General features: G+C 50.3%; 1 protein-coding gene across 4 annotated transcripts in view; it reads right to left on the reverse strand.

Moving 5' to 3' along the window:
* Positions 1-17047, reverse strand: part of KCNN3 (potassium calcium-activated channel subfamily N member 3) — a 168504-nt gene that overhangs the window by 22577 nt on the left and 128880 nt on the right. For 2 of the 4 annotated variants that reach the window (XM_012518217.4, XM_004475033.4), the window contains exons 4-6: positions 13871-13915; positions 9798-9939; positions 3083-3193 (exon numbers count right to left, since the gene is read on the reverse strand). In XM_012518217.4, coding sequence (XP_012373671.1) covers positions 3083-3193; positions 9798-9939; positions 13871-13915 — 298 coding nt within the window. The remainder of the gene's footprint in view (positions 1-3082; positions 3194-9797; positions 9940-13870; positions 13916-17047) is intronic. The other 2 variants (XM_058309768.1, XM_004475034.4) reach the window with 1 other exon arrangement.

The raw sequence follows: 17047 nt of genomic DNA on the forward strand, positions 1-17047 counted from the left end.
TGAGGGCATCGTGTCACCAAGGTGGAGAGCAGGTGGCAAAAGAACATCTCCTGTCCGTGGCACATTCTAAGCCAACTGTGTCCACGGGCAGCCTGCCTTTTAGCTTCTCTTTTAGAAAAGAGAGATACTCTTTGGGGGAAGTCAGTCACCAGATTAAGTGTGCGGGCAGGGACCACCTCTTATACATCTGGGTGTCCCCCCAGCTGAGCACAAGTGTGGCACCCAGGGAGTGACCCTTGTGATCGTCGTACTTAGTTACAGAAAACAGCAAGGTGGGGACAATGGGGCTCTGAGCAGGAGAGCAGTGGGGCTCTTGTATTTTTTTCCAGTCTCCCTGTATGCCATTTACATATATATTATCTGGTAGCCCAGAGGTTAGCAATAAGTTATAATTATAGAATAACAAAGGCAGTAACACTGCAAAGCGTGGGAAGATCAGATTGCATTAAATACAGAAATGATGTTGCCTACAGAAATGACGTTGCCACTGAGCTTGACAAGTTATGCAAGTGAAAGAAGAAAGGCCATGGGATTCGGGAAAATCGGAAACTGAGTTCTTATCTTGGGCCATCTGACCTCCCCACCCTGCACCCCCTGCAAATAAATCAATAAAAATCGTGTTGGTTCTAACGATAAAGGCTGGGCCGCGACGGTAAGACAGGCAGAGTGAATAAATAGTAGAGCATTGTCAGTTATTTTTATGAGTAATGGGTTACAAGTCCTCCATTCATGTTTGCTTAGGTGTTTGAAGAATTAAGGGTTTGTGTACCTGTAAGAGATTGCTTTGATCGGTTAACTCTGCTGCCCGCTCCTGAGAGTCTGCAATTATGCCACAATGGGCTCTTGGCACCATCGGATATTTCTTTGGGAATCCTCTGAGACCTTATGAATATACTGAGCTTAGCATCTCTCTGACCCACTCCAGCTGGACACGATGGGCCATTTAGAGAGGATAGAGGATAGACTAGCACAGCCAGGAGAAGAAAGCGTCTCCTGTGAGCAGGACAAAGTCAGCTATAAACACAGCAGGCCAAGAAAGCCTTCAGTTTCATTTCAATTAAGGTTATGCAAAAGAACCTTTAGAATTCCTGGTACTGCCAGCTTTGAAAATCTCTCTGTAAGGACTATTCCTTTTGTGTTGTTTATTTCTCTGGGAAGATATTAGACATTAAAGGGACATTTCAACAGATAAAAGTGTTCTCAGACAAGTGAGATGTTATTCAATTAAAAAGGTGCCTTGCGCTCATGGATTTGCAATAAATATTTGTTGATTTGATTTTCAGCCTTACTTTTCAAGAAATAAGTGGACATGAGGAGGATTTTAGAGAATTATTTTTGAAACATTGAAATTAGCAATCATCTTATATTATATTGCAGGAAAATTGCTTATTTTCCCGGTTTTATTAGGGAGCTGGCTTTCTTCGGCTTAATTTTCCTCTAGTGTCTGATTTACTGAATGAAAAATGGAGAGGACAAAGGGATAACATGAAATACAAAGTGTAACCTTGGTTTAAAAAGTCAACTCAGAATAAACAGAGAGACTGTTAATGTGTCCATTCTAGGTAAACAATTTCTGAGGAGGCTGTGGAGACACAAATCTCTCTCCTCACTGTATGCAGTTAATTGCCTCACTAAATTGTTTCAGGATAATAGATGCAAATATATTTGCATTTTAGTTGTTCCAGTAACTTTTATAATCTCCTTAATAACGAGCATGGCTTTTCAACGCAGGGTAGAGGGGACTGAGGAGAATGGCCAGGTTAAGGCTTCTGTGGGAAACCCGGGCCGACCTGACCCCTGGTTATAGCCTTCAGCCTCTGCAATCACAACGCTATGTATCACGTTTTCTTCTGTACAGCCGCTAGCACAGGGCCGTGAGGTCCCATGTTTGACCATTTGTATGTCAACAACAGAAGAATATTTGCCTCTCCTGTAATCATTCCTTTTAACATCTGTGGAGGTTCTCTAAAGAACCCAGTACACGTAATCAAAGACCAAACAATCAAACACCATAAATAATTCTGTCGAGAAACTGGAGAGGCTTTGGCACCTGCACATTCTCCCTCTGCCTTCCCTGAGAGCACACTCGAGCTCTCCCTCTCTGTCACTCTCCCTCTCTCTTTTTGTCCTCCCTTTCTGCCTTTGTCTCCATTTCTAACATATTTTTACTGCTCTGTGGCATTAATCACTGAATATTTTATTTAGCTTTCAGAAAAACCAAATCAAAATTTGGTTGCTCATGAATTCCCTAGCCCACCTTAGACCTAGATAAGGAGGACTTGCTACGGAGGCCGAGACCCCCCAGTGCAGGGTTTTGATTCTCTCTCATCTCAGGGAGAAGAGAGTCTTGCAGAAAACACACTTTGACCTTGGTTCAGCCTGCAGCTCTAAAGAATTTTCCAAAAGAGCTGTCATTAAATAAATAGCTCCTGCCTTGCTCATTTGGCCTGCTGTTAGACTGGAAGACTCGTCTCTGCCTCTTCTAAATGGGCCTTTTCTTCTCTGACAATTCAGTGGGGCGTCAGACTTTTAGCTGCTAAATGATCTCCCCACTCTGGCGTATTTTCTGTGCTTCATCCTCCTTAACCACTTTCATAAGGGTACAAGTGAGAAACATGATCCAGAAACACCCAAAAGGGGAACACTGGATGATGACATTTTGATGAGCAACAATGTTTAGGAATGTAGGTTCTACTGGAATGATCATTTTTAATGATTTTTTTAAAGGATTGGATTTAGGTCCATTTCCAGTATGATTTTAAGACCCTCTATTGTCCTTCCTATGAAAACATTGGAGCATAAACAAAAACATCTCATGCTGGGTGATTTATTTGTTACTGTTAGGCAACAGGGCAGGTCACACGATTGTCTGCTATAGATTTCATTATCAGGAAAATTATTTTGGTTGCCTGAACCATGCACAGTGATTTAACAGAAGCCAGGCTCTGGAGAGTCGAGGCGTTGCGCCCATTTTGCGCAGGCTGTTTGCATGTGTCTGGGGCTCCCTCAATACCCCATTTAAAGGTGTGGACCTGTGGATTGGCTTCTACTTTGGTCTCGAGTCCCCCAAATGGTGTTTTACCCGTTTGGTGAGCTGAGTGTCCATCATGAAGTTGTGAACATGCTTCTCCGCTTTGGTGAGTTCCAGCTTTCGGGCCACCACGGCCACCACCAGGGCAGTGCAGCCTGCACCCTGTGGGGGGACAGCGAGAGGACCAGAGGGGAGAGAGCACATCATTAGGGGGCAAGGCCCAGGCGAAAGCCTCCACGTGCCCCAGCCCACAGCAGGGGTTTCCCAGGAGTGGAGCAGGGCTCAAGATCTCCAGCTGGCCATGACCAAGCCATGAAACCTGTCGGGGCCCCGGTCACCCGCCCAGGGGCTACGACGCCTCCTGGCCTGTGCTCCATAGCTGATCTCTGCGAGACTGGACCTTCTCAGAACTGGCCAGTTCCTAACGGAGCGGGACCCTGGGTGGGGACCGAGGTTTGGGGCCATTTACAACAATGGAGAGTCACCAGGCCATGCAGAAGACAGAGGACCAGCACACACGGGCCCTCTCCCTACAGCAAGTCCCAGCCCACTGCCAGCTGCAGATTGGTGGCCCCCCTGAAGACAGAAGGCCGTGCATAAATTAGAATATGGGCGAAGCACCTGCTGAGGGTTAAGAGTTTTCCAGTAAATAATCTAATGAAGAGGCAATACATTTTCCCCAAAGACTGCTTCTGAAAGGGAATGCGGGCTGGCAAGAACAGGTGCACTCAGTGCCTGCGCAGGCTCTTGCAGTCGGGTCTCTTTACCTAAATTTCTAGGCTCTGACTCAGCACCAAGGACTGGCCTGTCTTGCCTTCAGCGGGAGGTTCATGCATTCACCATCGCGCAGAAATTTTAAAGACAACACCACTCTGCCTACAATTGGGATTTTCTGTGAACCCGTGGAAAACCCCACCCACATCCCACCTCCACTCCCGGGATTTTCTAGAACAACGTCCCTATTCTGCCCATGGGGTCCATTCCAGGGGAGCGTGGGGGAGGAGTGAAAGCAAGAGGGCTTCGCCCACTTTTCAACCACAGCGGGACTCACTTTTTCTCTCCAGGACATAATTGAGGAAGGGAAAGAGGCACATTCCAACATTGTCCCCTTGGAGTTTTAAATCCTCTGCCTTGTACTCGATCGGCCTCTGAGCACTAGGGGAAGTGGGGGACTCTCTCCTCTCTGGGCTTCTGCAGGCCCCAAGGGAGCCCCCGTTGTCCTGACCTGTGCTTAGCAGAGCATGTGCTCCCGACAGGGGCCTTCTCCCTCTCCCTGCACTTCCCTGAGCTGCACTCAGGGAAGGACCTGATAAGCTTATTAAAGCCAAAAGTCTGACCCTCCACATGCCAAACAGTCATTACAATTGCACAGAGCCCGGTTGAGCAGTTTGGGGTCTGAGGATTTAACTAATCGATCAGTAACATTTTGGGGGCTCATCGGGTCTTTCCAAATGTGGGAGGGGCAGAAAGGAGGGTTTTTCGAAGGCGCTGTCCCCTGTCACAGAATTGGGAGGAAGGCATATGGGCAGGCCAGTTCCCTGCTCTCCCCTTTATGATCGCTTTCTCTCCTTTCCCACAGGCAGACAAAGGCTAGCCTGTGCAACTTTTTGGCATGGCTGAAGCTGGCACGGCCGTCCCCTCACTTTTCACAAGATTTCCCATTAAGACAATCCAGTGTTTCTTTGTGCGTTTGGTCATCCACCCATTTCTAGCAAAACAAAGTTGAAAAGAACTAAATCTGTGAACTTTCCTTTCCTGACCTCATTTTCTTCCGAGGTCTGGGGACAGCTGTATTTTCTTGGCACCTGTGACTTGCAGGAGACTCTGTGTCCAATTTTCAAAGGAGATAGCCAGTTGGACAGCCTGGCCTATAGCTGTAATCAATTGAACCAGGTCTCCAAAAGCAAAAAATAGCTTAAAAGAAGCTGTTCTAGAGGGAAGCTGTGTGCTCCCTTCCCCTCAACCCAAACAAGTATAACCCCTCTCCTTTCTATGGTATTCCAAAAGCACTTTGGGCAAAAAGCCCAAAAAGGGGGCTACATCATAGAATTAAAAATGGAACATCAGATGGAGGGGCCTCCCCCAGGTGCGGTTCTCCTTCATCTCCCTGGGTTCAGACACATCACTCCTGAGAGCTGGGGGCAGAACAAGCCCAAAGAAGGAGTCCCCTCTGCCCACCAGGTCATTTGGAAATTGAGTTTTTAAAATACCAATCACCCACCATCCCGAATTTCCCAAGTCTAAATGGAAAGCTCCAAGGTTCGTGCCATGGTTCACAGTCTAGTTAGTTGAACACAAGGGGCCTCTAGTTGGAAACAAGAGCATTTTAACTTAGGAACCATCTGCCCTCTATCATTAAGAGAAATTTCTACACGGAGGCAGGAGGATGGACTAGATGGCATTTCCCAGTTTCTTTGAAATTAAAGATGTCAAGACTCCCTTGTATATTTCTCTGGAGGATGCTGGGTTCTTAACCCCTAATTCCAACTTAAATAGATAGCAGTGGATACTCTCAGCTTTATTTTCTTTTAGAAACTCCATCCTCTGGATGTGATTAGGGAGGTCACCAATAACAAAGCCTAACCTGGCCATTTCCATTAAACAGGCAACCTTGTAAAGACGGGGTCAGAGATCAGCAAATTTCAGAAAGTGCTGGGCAGAATGCTGGGGGGGGGGGGGAGATGGGGGTAGGGAGAGAGAGAGCTGGAGACTAAGAAAGGGAGTAAATTGTGCTACATCCTAAATAGCGCAGGACAGAATAGGGAAAGGGGAAAGGAGGAAGTAGAGGAATAAGACAAAAGGATGGGCTAATGGGACCGAGAGGGGAAGGAAGGTAGAAGAAGGAGGATATTGACTAAGACTTGAGTCAGAAGTCAATGGTCAATTTTGGCTCATTAGAGGACATAGAAGAAGCGTCATGGATCCTTGCCCTCCCCCCTCCCCCTGCCATGTTCATCTTTAAGTGACATAATGACCACTTATGTTCCTTCAGGGATGCTGGGCCATCTTACCCAGGTGGTCTTACCAGTCTGACAGGGCCATGTCAGCAGCCGGGAGGCCCTTGTGTGATGTGGCATCACTGTACGTGGGTTTTAAGAGACAAACTGCCAAAGATCTGGCTAATTCTGGCGTGTGAGAGCTCATGCTGTCCCAGTGTGGAATCTGAGAAATGGCTGGTGGGCAGAGAGGGCATGCGAGGAGAGGAGGGAGTGGGACAGAAAAGGGTAAGCAGCTGCTGCTATGACTTCCACGGGGTCAGACTGTGGAGCAAATCCATGACTCAGACTTTTTGCCTTCAGACATGCCAAGTTCTGAATCACAGTTGACACCAACTGTATTCCCTGGGTCTTCTCTGCCCAGTTCCTATTTCCATGGGGGGTGGGGATAGGGTCCACCTCCATCGAGGCTCTGCTTTCCAAGGTGCATGGGTGAGCAGGAAGCAAAGAGGAGTGGAGATGGGGGAACATGCCTAACTCATCTATAGACTTGGACCCAAATCAGACACCTAGACTGCTCCACACCCATCTTCCTACTTCTCGTTTCCAAGAGACAATTTCCAGTTGGAAAACCTTAGAATCTGGAAAAACAAGCATCCCAAGGGGGAAAAGATGAGGTATTCTTAACTAAAGAAGCACAAAATAAAACATAGATGAAAGTGACAAATGGAGGAGGAAAGCCTGGAGGATTTACAGTTGGATTCTGTTTCTTCAACAGATTCCATGTAACAACTAAAATAACATCAATTGGTTTAAAACCAAGGTGTTTTGGGGAGAAGCTCATCCTCTAAAACTGACATTAAGCAGATGTCTTGCTGAGCCCTCTTTTTCCCTCCTCCCAAAATGACTCAATTTGAGCTACCTTTTACTTCATCATCATTTTCCTTTTGCAGTTCAAAGAGGTGTTTTTCCTGAAATCTTTGGGGAAAAGCTGTGTCCCTCAAAGATACCCTGGAAGCTTTTGTCTATTTGTCATGAAGGTTCCACAGGATGAGTCCAGCTTTGGAAAGTGGCGATACTGAAATGAGGTTGCTACCGACCAGACCTGGCGTCCCCCAAATGTCTTCCAGGAAGCAGAGGGGCGGCTGGGTCTTCCTGGCTCTTCAAGCTTCATGGTTATTTCTAATTCTGGATATTGAATATTGACTACTCTCCCTCTACCGTACTGTAAGCGTTATCATTGAAAATTCTTTATGGAAAGAGGCAGGACTTTGATCTATCAGCTTTTGTGGGTGAAATCCCTCCAACACACCAGGTCTGTGCCAGCAATGTCAAGTTGTTCAGACAATTATACACCCTGCCTAATGGCTGATAATTACACCGTTACTGGGGCTGCCAAGAGAAAACAATGATTAAGACTATTTACAGCCCGCACACACAAACCCTTCCTTTCCCTTCCCAAGCAGGCCTGGCCTTGGCCTTCCTGGTGTCCATGGTAACCAAACAGGAAGCCCTACCTTTAGTAAAGGCCCTTGCAATACTAATCAGGAGACTTACATAGTATTGGGAGGCTGGGGGATGGGGAGGGAGGGGCTCTCCGCACCGTGGGAGGAGTGACTCAGCTAGAAAATCACATTGGCTAGAAAAACGCCACCAGGGTTCTTCACTGTGGCCGACCCCAGGGTGAGGCATCTGACTAGAATTGGGGTATAAACACTGAGGAGGGAAAGAGAAAAGCTCCCGTTCCTGCCTCTCTGCGTGCAGGGGGTCTCCCGCAGAAAGAAGATGAAAGGCATGTGCTATATTTTTAATGGGGAGGCTGGCATCGGCTCCTCCTCCTCGGTTTGTTGCTCTCTCCTCTTTGGTCACAGCTCTCTCCACAAGGAACAAAGCACCCCCTTCCCAGGAGCTACCGGAGAGCCAGGCGGCAGGAGAGGGCTGGAAAGGCCGCGCAGCCTGCCAACTGCGCTGGGGAGCCGGCCGGATGGCGGCTGCGGGCCCCGTGCGTTCCCCTCAGCTTTCCCAGGGCAGGAGCAGGCGGTGCGGGAGGCCCGGGGGCCCGTGAAGCGGTGGACCTGGGACTGCTGCTCGGCCGGGGCACTGCCCTGGGCCAAGAGGGAGAGCGGCTGGCGTTTAAAAATACCCGAGGCTCTTGGCAGCGGGCTCCGTGCAGGCCCGAGGGATGGGTTCGGAGGCACAAAGCCCCAGGGGTGGCTCTAGGGAGACAGGAAGGCTGTGGCCCTGGGGAGGGCGGCATCTCGGAGCTGTCTGGTGGGAAGACTCTCTCCCTGGTTTCCTGGTGACAGCTGGAGCAGAGCCAGACAGACTCCCACTAATCGCTGGGAGGCGTTTGTTCTAAAGCCCTCCACACCCCCGGGACGACGTGGCCCCACCTTGGTACGAAGCTTTTGTCTGGAGGGGCCGGCAGACGTGGCCCACCCTGCATTTCAGTCTGGAACTTGCCCCTCTTGCTCACAGAGCCCCTCACCCCTGCCCTGACCCCTCCCACAGTGGTCAACAGGCGGGTAGGGGGAGACAGGAGGGGCCCTCAACCCCTGGGGAGGAGGCAGCCGGGATCTGCTTTCCTCTACAAGGAGTCACCTCCCTTTTAGAGGAGAAATGGGGTGATGGGTGCAATGGGGAGGGCGGGGTGCAGACGGAGGGCTACCCTGGGGAGGGCTGCAGTGTCTAGCCAAGGAGCCCTGGAACCAAGCCACAGGCCTCTTGCCCACCCCACACCCACCCCGGTGCTACCCAGGCTTAGAGAGGAGCCTCAGTTTCCTCTCCTGAAGACAGGGTCCCCCCCAGGCCTGTGTCGCCGTGTTCTAGGATTCTAGGAGGGGTTCCCGTTGCAGCAGCCACCAGCCCTGGCCCCACGGCGCTGCCGGGCCAAGGGAGCCCCTCACCAGCTCGCAAGCGGAGGAGCTGTCACGGGGCTGGGGACGCCGAGGACGCAGCCACAGTGGCCGCCCCCGTGGCTCCCCGCTGCTCACAGCACTTACATAAATCCCCGCGTGGGGCCTCGTCCTAAGTGAGGGACGAGGGCGGGGCAGCCCTTCCACCTCACTTTACTCTTGAGAACGCGGAGGTCCAGACAGGTGGGTGCCCCGCCCCGACGCCGCGCTACCGCCGGCGTGGAAATCCAGGCCCCGCCTCCGCCTCCAGATGCCACATCCCTCCCTTTCATCCCGCCAGGCTGGCGCTGTGACAGGGGGGCCCTCTGCATGTGGGGACGGGGCACCGGGCAGGAGACCTGCACCTGGAAAGGATGCAGCGCGGCCGGCGGGCACTGGGGCGAGACGGGGATGGAGACACAGCCTTGCCGGACGCCAGCGCTGGAAAGGACCTGGCACTCAGAGCCAGCATCCGGATACACAGACGCGGGATGGCCCAGGGCCCCGTAGCCAAACCAGGGCCCGACCGGTGGCCAAACCCATCTGGGACACAGGACTTTTCGGCCAGTTCAGTGCCCTTCCCCGGTCCTCACAGCCACGAGCTCCAGCTAAACTTCATCAGGAATGATGCCAGGGTCTGGGGGACAGGCAGGGGGACAATAAACCACCAGCCGGACCCTCGGCTGGCCTGGCTCAGCCCATTTTTGGTGGGCTGTGGAGAGACCTTTCACGGTCACCAACCAGGGCCTCGCTCCTCCCTTAGAAAAGCCAACTGAAAAGCCAGAAGCCGCCGCGGAAGTCGCGCCTGCCTTCCTCTGTGCAGGGCCGTGGACGCGGGCCACCCAGCCACCCACCCCTCCGCCCGGCGCTCCCAGAGCAGGGAATGCTCTTTGCCGCATTTTGAGGGTAGGGGAATGGGCAGAAGCGAGTACTCACCATGATGCCCGTGAGAAGACAGACACCTTTCCCACAGTATGTGTGGGGCACCATATCCCCATAACCAATGGAGAGGAATGTGATGGAAATGAGCCACATGGCACCCAGAAAGTTACTAGTTACATCCTGCTGGTCATGGTACCTGCGAGGGGAACACAGGCATTAGTAGAAGAACCACCATTCCCGGGAGCGAAGGCTGTGGACAGACCTGGAGGAGGGGGGAGGAAATCGGATGTTTCGCTGAGGAGGAGGCAGTAGTGAGGGGGGCGCACACGGATCTCTCCGGGCAGTCGGAGGTGCCCCAACGCTCCCACCCAGCCCTGGTCCTCCCCCACCCCCCGCCGTGACCTTGGTCCCAGAGGCAAAATGTTTTGTCATGCTTTGCACCGTTCTGTAGATATCCTTTTGGTGTTGATAAAATAGCTTTGGATGAAATCATGCAGTAATAAAATTTCAAATTTCCCTTCCAAGTCGACAGCCTAAATGTATGTGAATGTGATTAATCTGAAATCACAAGCTCCTCAATAGGGAAAATGTCAAAAAAAATCACCCAATACATTTAGCAATTTCCTGTAAGGAAGCTGAGGGATCCCAAAGGCTGGCATCTCCCGGGTGTCTGGGGCAGGGGGTGGGGGCTGCGGTGACCGGGGGCCCTGGGCGCAGTTTCCAGGGGGGGCTCTGGGGTCTCCACAGAAGGTCGGCCTCCCCTTCTGAGCTGCATGGGGCTCGTGGCTGTCTGTCCTGAGCTCGTGGCTGTCTGTCCCGGGGGAACCCGCTGGGAACATGGGCACCAGCACTCCCGCTGCCTGGAAAGCCCATTCCACCCTCTCCCCCTTCCCTCCCTCCCGAGATCGAGGTCCACTGCGTGCCAGGCAGGCTCTGGGCCACGTACTGAAATACAACAGTGAACTAGACACGGCCCCTGCCCTCGGGCTCCTGGCGCAAGGCAGGAGTCCTTTGAGGATGCAGACGTTTGCAGGAGCTTGTAGTAAGTGGGTGAACAAGCACCTGGGGGCCAGAGAGGAGAGGGTAATGAACTTGACCCAAATGCAAGGGGAGTGGTGGGAGCAGGAGTCACCGAGGAGAAAGGCTCGAGTGTTCCAGGCAGGCCGGGAAGGGTGTTCCCGGCAGAGAGGACGTCCTAGGAGAGCCCAGGGCTGGACACAGCAGCAGCCTGGCCTCGGGCCGGAGGGCTGCTTTGTAAAGGCTGGTCCTTTCTCCAAATGTTCTCTAACAGGGTAGGCTTGAGAAGGACCTTGATTGACACACAATGGACTCACATTTTATCCTGTAGGGCAACTGCCCCTTGATAAAGTCTCCCAGGCAGCCGGTTGGGGGCCGCGGGATGGGCGAAGCTGAGGGCCAAGAAGACCAAACCAACCTGGCTGGAGAGAGAGGAAAGCTGTTTGGGAGTTTCAGTCCATAGAATCCAGGCATTAATAAGGATTCCACGAAGTGATGCAGGTAATGTGCTCAAGACAGGGTCTGGCACACAGGAGGCCCTCAGGAAGTACGTCAGTCCTCTCCATACTGCCACAGGGCCCCATGGCTACCGGGGGACTGGCAAATGTTTCTAGGCCACATGTGCAGGGAAGGCTGCAGGTGTAGGCACAGCTGGGCGATGGAAGGAGGCAGAAGCGCTGCTGGGCAGGATGGAGGGGAGGGGTACATAAGTGGGGGAACACGTGAGCATGGTGTGATGGATATCATTTATTGAGCACATACCCTGTGGTTGGCACTTGACATATAAACACTCTCATTCTTACACCATCCAGAGCGGTGTTTTACAAGTGAGCAATTGGATGCCCAGAGACACGGAGTGACTTGGTCAGGGACACACAGGAAATAAGTGAAGCAAAGCTCATGCTCTTTTTGCTGCTTCACTGGGCATCACAGAGGCAGGAGTGGCACCTGTGTCCTGAGGGGGTGGAGTTGATGAGGAAGTTTAGTGAGCGGAGGGCACAGGGGCTCCAGTAGCAGGTGAGGTGGCTTTGGAGCTCAGAGGTCAGATTTTGGAAGACCTTGGATTCCAGGATAAGGAGTTTAGATTTGGTCTTAGAGGCCTTGGAAGCCATTCTAGGTCCTTGAGCAGGGGAATGACAAGATGACATGGCTTGCCTGGAAGGCAGGTCTGCAGGGGGCGAGCAGGACATAGTGAAAAGATGCACACAGAGGAAGGGTAGCCAGGCAGAGGCAGGTGTGCAGAGCTGGGCGAGGTGGCAGGCGGTAGCCTTCAGCCCTGGCCTGAGCCCGGCCCTAGCTGGCCCCGGCTGCTCCACCACTGGCAGGCTGTCCAGCCCCTCCTGGGGTCCTCTCCCAGCTGGAGGGGTGTGGCATTAGCCCTTTCTTAGTGGTCTGCACAAGGGCAAGGTGCGTGGCGCTTGGGGAGGGGGGCATCTGAAGAGCAGGCATTCCTTCCCCAAAGCCCTGCTGGGCCTGACCTGGCCTCCCCGCCAGCTTTGCTTGCTCCCAAAGACCCTCCGTTGCTGTGCTGAGGGCCCCTGGCCAGCTACCTGTTCGGTCGGCCTCGATTCCTTAGGGCTGGGCCTTGCGCCTGCTCCTCTGGCCATATTTTAGTAGGATGGGTTGGCGCCACCCAACTCTGACCCCCAGGACTGAGCGTGCCCCCGACTCTGGCTCAGTGCGTCAGCCCCACGCCACTTCTGATGGCCTCGGACAGGCAGCTGCCCTGCCCCTCCATTCCCCACATCCCTGGGATTCCGGTGCCAGCCCCTTGGGCTGACGCGCTCCCCTCCACTCCTGGCAGGCTGTTCTCCTGCAGGGAGGAAAGGAGGCTGCTCGTCTGGGTGACAGACCCCGACTCCGAGGGCCTGTGCTGCGGTGGTGGGGGGAAATCGTTCCCCAGGAGGGATGTGAAGCAGGACTCAGGGACAGATTGAGTGTGGAGGCGGAGAGGGGAGACTCCAGAAGGGGGAGACCAAAAGGTGGCTCCACGTGACGAGCCAGCCCCACATAGACAGATGTGGGGGAGTCGGGGCCAGGTCTGACCATGATGAGATTGAGGCAGTTTAGTAGTGAGGAGGTGAACAGGTGGCCTTGGACTTGGCTGGCCTGGAGCCAAGCTCCAGCTCCACCTAACTAGCTCCATAGCTGTGGGCAAGTGCCTTAACCTCTCTGTGACTCAGTTTCCTTATCTGCTGATGGAGGATAGAGGAAAATAATCCACGAGCAATTCGAGCACATTGCTTGGCCCAGAGTCAGCGCTCACTAAATGGCAGCACATATTGATGAGGGGGCAGGCGCTTTCATCCTGGGAAACAATATATAGGAAAATACAGGGCAGGGAGCGACAAGTCGAGTGGGGAGGGAGCCCCAACAGTGGAGTGCCGAGGTGTTCGTGAGGATGTCTTGAAGTTTAGGCTGGGAACTATTTGATACAGGGACAAAAGGAGGCTACTGGAAGTTCTGGGGGCAAAGAAGGGACATAAGACCCTTGGTATTTGAGAATAATCCTTCCAGCCACTATGTGCAAGACTGACTTGAGGTGCCAGACAGGGAAAACTGCTAGAAGGTTTGCAGGAACCCAGGAAGGAGAGAAGAAGAGTATCGGATGCTGAACCACGGGATTTGCATTTAATTGCTTTGTTGTGCCCGTGGGTCCCCACGATACTCCTTTCCTTGCAAACTAGGAGACTTAAACATGTGCCCCTGGCTGTTCAGCTGCCCTCAGGATCATGGACCATCCTACTCATATGTGGGCTGACTCTGATGTAAGAGATCAGAGGGAATCAAAGTGGAATTAAGTAGAAAGCAACAGATGATCTGCCTCTCTTTTTAACGTTGATGTCTGATTTACGACTTAATTTTTTTCTGAATTCCCTTTTATGTTTTTGTGGGTTTCTTTTTCAGTGACCATATAAGAGCCCATTGGTGCTAATTGTGTGTGTTAAGAGAAGCAGATCTTGAGGATTTCATTCATTCATCGCTTGTCAACCTTCAATGAGCTCTCCTCTGGCAGGGACTATTGGGAATGCCGAGATGAATTGGACACGGACCCTGCTCTCCAGAGGCTTGGACCATCGTCATGGAGATAAAACACGCATGCAACTCACCAAGCAGGAAGTGACGAGCGTGAAAGCCGGGCTGGTGATTCAGGGCTGTGGGAGTGGAGAGGAGGGAGAAATTGTTTCCAAACCTATTCATAAGTTTAGAGTGGTTTACACATTTCACAAACTCACGTGTTCATCTTGTGCTATTTTTTGCAATAGAGAATTTTCTTTTTTTTTTGGGGGGGGGGGGATAGTTCAATGATTTATTTAATAGCTGAGGAGGAAAAGGTATAGTTTTTCTTTGAGCTGATGAGGGCAGTTATTACAGCTATTAATTTATCTTTCTGGGTGTGGACTATTTTTTTTTTCACTTTTTAATGTTATGAAATAAATGATAGATACAGAAGACCATATGACCTGATGAAGATGAAAGCTTAAACATTTGTGTCTACTTTTGCTCTCTCCTCAGATCACTCCACAAACAGCTATCTTTAGTCCCCCACTTTTAAAATGAAGCAGACAACCAGGAATCCCCAGATATCTGAGGAAAGTCTCTACATAAAAGACGCCCCTCAAGCAGTCAACCAAACAAAGGAAAATGACGTTGGATCAAACACAAACCACTCAGGGAGAAGAACACTTGAAAGAAAAAAAATCCTACAATAAACTTTTTCAGAGAAATAAAATAAGATATTATATCCACGAAACAAGAACGGACTGCTACACACACACAGATCGTCTCCTAGTAGGGCTAGAAGGTAAATTGAGGAAGTCTCACAAAAGGCAGAAACAGGCAGAGAGAAGTGAAAAACAGGAGGAAAAATATGAGAAAATCAGTGAACCATTCTACCAATATAAATAATAATAGTCCCATAAAGAGAGAACTGGAACAAAAGAAGGAGGAGAAGGAGAGAAATAACCATTAAAGAAATTATCCAAAAACATTTCCCAGAACTGGAGGAGTTTCTATTAGATCAAGGGCTCACTGTCCCCAGCACAGTGGATGAAAATAGACACACATCAAGGTGCATCATTGTGTAATTTCAGAACACTGGGGGGAAAGGACACTATCCTATAAAGATTCCAGAGACAGACGGGAGAGAGAGAAAATGGGGAGAGGGAGATCCAACACCAAGAACCAGGAATCAGAATGACTTTGGACTTTTTCACAGCAACACTGGAAACTAGAAGTCCACAGAATAAGGGAGGAAACTTATTTCCAAACCAAAATTCTATGTTCAGCCAAAGTTATCAGTCAAGTATGAGGGCGGAATGAAGACATTTTGAGATGAGCAGGGGTCTCAAAGAGTTACCTTTCATGCGCCCTTTTCTCAGCAAACCACAAGAGGATATGACTCACCAAAACAAAGGAGTAAACTAAAAAGAGGAAGGCATGGGGCATAGGAGACTGGAGATCCAGATCCAACAGGGGAAAGGGCCGGTGCAGGGTGACGCGCATGGGGGTGCTTGAACGGCAGCCAGGCACCAGGCAGGGGCGACGTCTAGACGCCACAGGCCAGAAGGGTCTGGAAGAAAGTTCTCCAAGAAGATGAGAATGATTGAAAACCTGATGAGCCTGAGCAGCCCGAGAGGAGGTTTAGACAACTGGCAGTTTGGAGGTGAACAGGTAATAAATACATAGGAAACTAAGCAAACAAACTCGATAAGTAACAACTCCAGAGGAAAAAAGAACATTCCGCAGGAAAGCACAAGTTACCATACTATTCTCAAGGCTCAACTATGAATATAGTCAGTTTAGTGGCAACTGATTAATGTAAACACTGATTACTGATCTAACCAAAATTATGATGAAAGGAGGATGGGGGAACAGGAAGAGTTAGAGAGGAAGAAAGGGAGCTAAATCCTTATCTTCCATAGAAGGAAGTCAATAGATAATGCCTAAAATCAAAGCATCGGAGTGTCACAAGACAAGCATGTAATATAGAGACATGGAGGTAAATACTATTAGCAAAAGGAAGTAAAGGTAGCTGCCTTTGCAGAAGGGAAAATGGGAGGAGCATGAGGAGGACAGCAAATTCTACAGATCAGCTCTGAAGTGCATGTGGATATAACAGATAAAATCAAACATAGAACCAAACCAAAGAGGAAAAAGCAAAAATAAACCTAAGATTAAGGTATAAAGCACAAATATAACATAAACACCCATGAACCCACCATCCAACACCAACCTGGTTTATCTACTTGGGTGCCTTCCTTACCCTGACTGCCCCCCACCCGCCCCCCAGAGATAATCAGTATCCTGAATTTCATGTTCATCATTTCCTTGTTGTTCTTCATAGTGCTTCCACATAGGAACAATATATACACTTTACTTTTGCCTGTTTCTGAATTTTATAAAAATGAAACCATGTCACATGAGTGTGGCTGGCAGCCTCTAAAGTGGCCACCAATAGTCCCCCACCTCCTGGTATTCACACTCTTTTGTAATCCCCTCTCTTGACTGTGGCCTGGACCTAGTAACTTGAGTCTAACAAGTAAAAGATGGCAGGAGTGATGGGCCATCACTTCTGAGATTAGACTTCTGTCTTGGCCACGCTGTCTCTTGTCCTCTTTTGGATCGCCCTTCCTGGGAGAAGCCACCTGTCATGTCAGGAGGCCACCCTGCGAAGAAGCCCACATGGTGAGGAACCACAACCTGCCAACACCACATGAGTGGGCTGGGAAGCAGGTGCCCTTTAAATTGAGTCTTCAGATGAGACCACAGCCCTGGCTGACAGCTTGACTGCAATCTCATGAGAGCCTCTAAGCCAGAGGCACCCAGGAAAGCTGTACCTAGATTCCTGACCTCCTAGAAACAGTGAGTTAGTAAATGCTTGTAGTGTTAAGCTGTGAAGTTTTGGGAAAAACTTGTTATGCAACAAGTTCTTCTATGAATTGCTGTCTTCCCACTCAACATGCATGTTGATACATTTGGCGATAGTTTATTTTCATTCCTATATTGTATTTCATAAAATGAATGTACCATAATTTATTTATTCCACTCACCTACTGATGGACATTTGAATGGCTTCCAGTTGTTTACTTTAATGAGCAATACTGCTACAAACATGCTCCAGGTATATTGTGTAAGAGTTTTTCTAGGGCACAAAACTCAAGTGGATTTGCTGGTTTGTAAGGTATGTAACAAATGCCAAGATGTCTACTAAAATGACGGTGCTAATTAGGCTTCCACTGGCAATGGAGGAGAGTTCCTGTTGCTTCATATCCTTATCAACCCTT

The sequence above is a fragment of the Dasypus novemcinctus genome, chromosome 13, assembly GCF_030445035.2.
Source record: "Dasypus novemcinctus isolate mDasNov1 chromosome 13, mDasNov1.1.hap2, whole genome shotgun sequence".
Classification (NCBI taxonomy): Eukaryota; Metazoa; Chordata; class Mammalia; order Cingulata; family Dasypodidae; genus Dasypus; species Dasypus novemcinctus.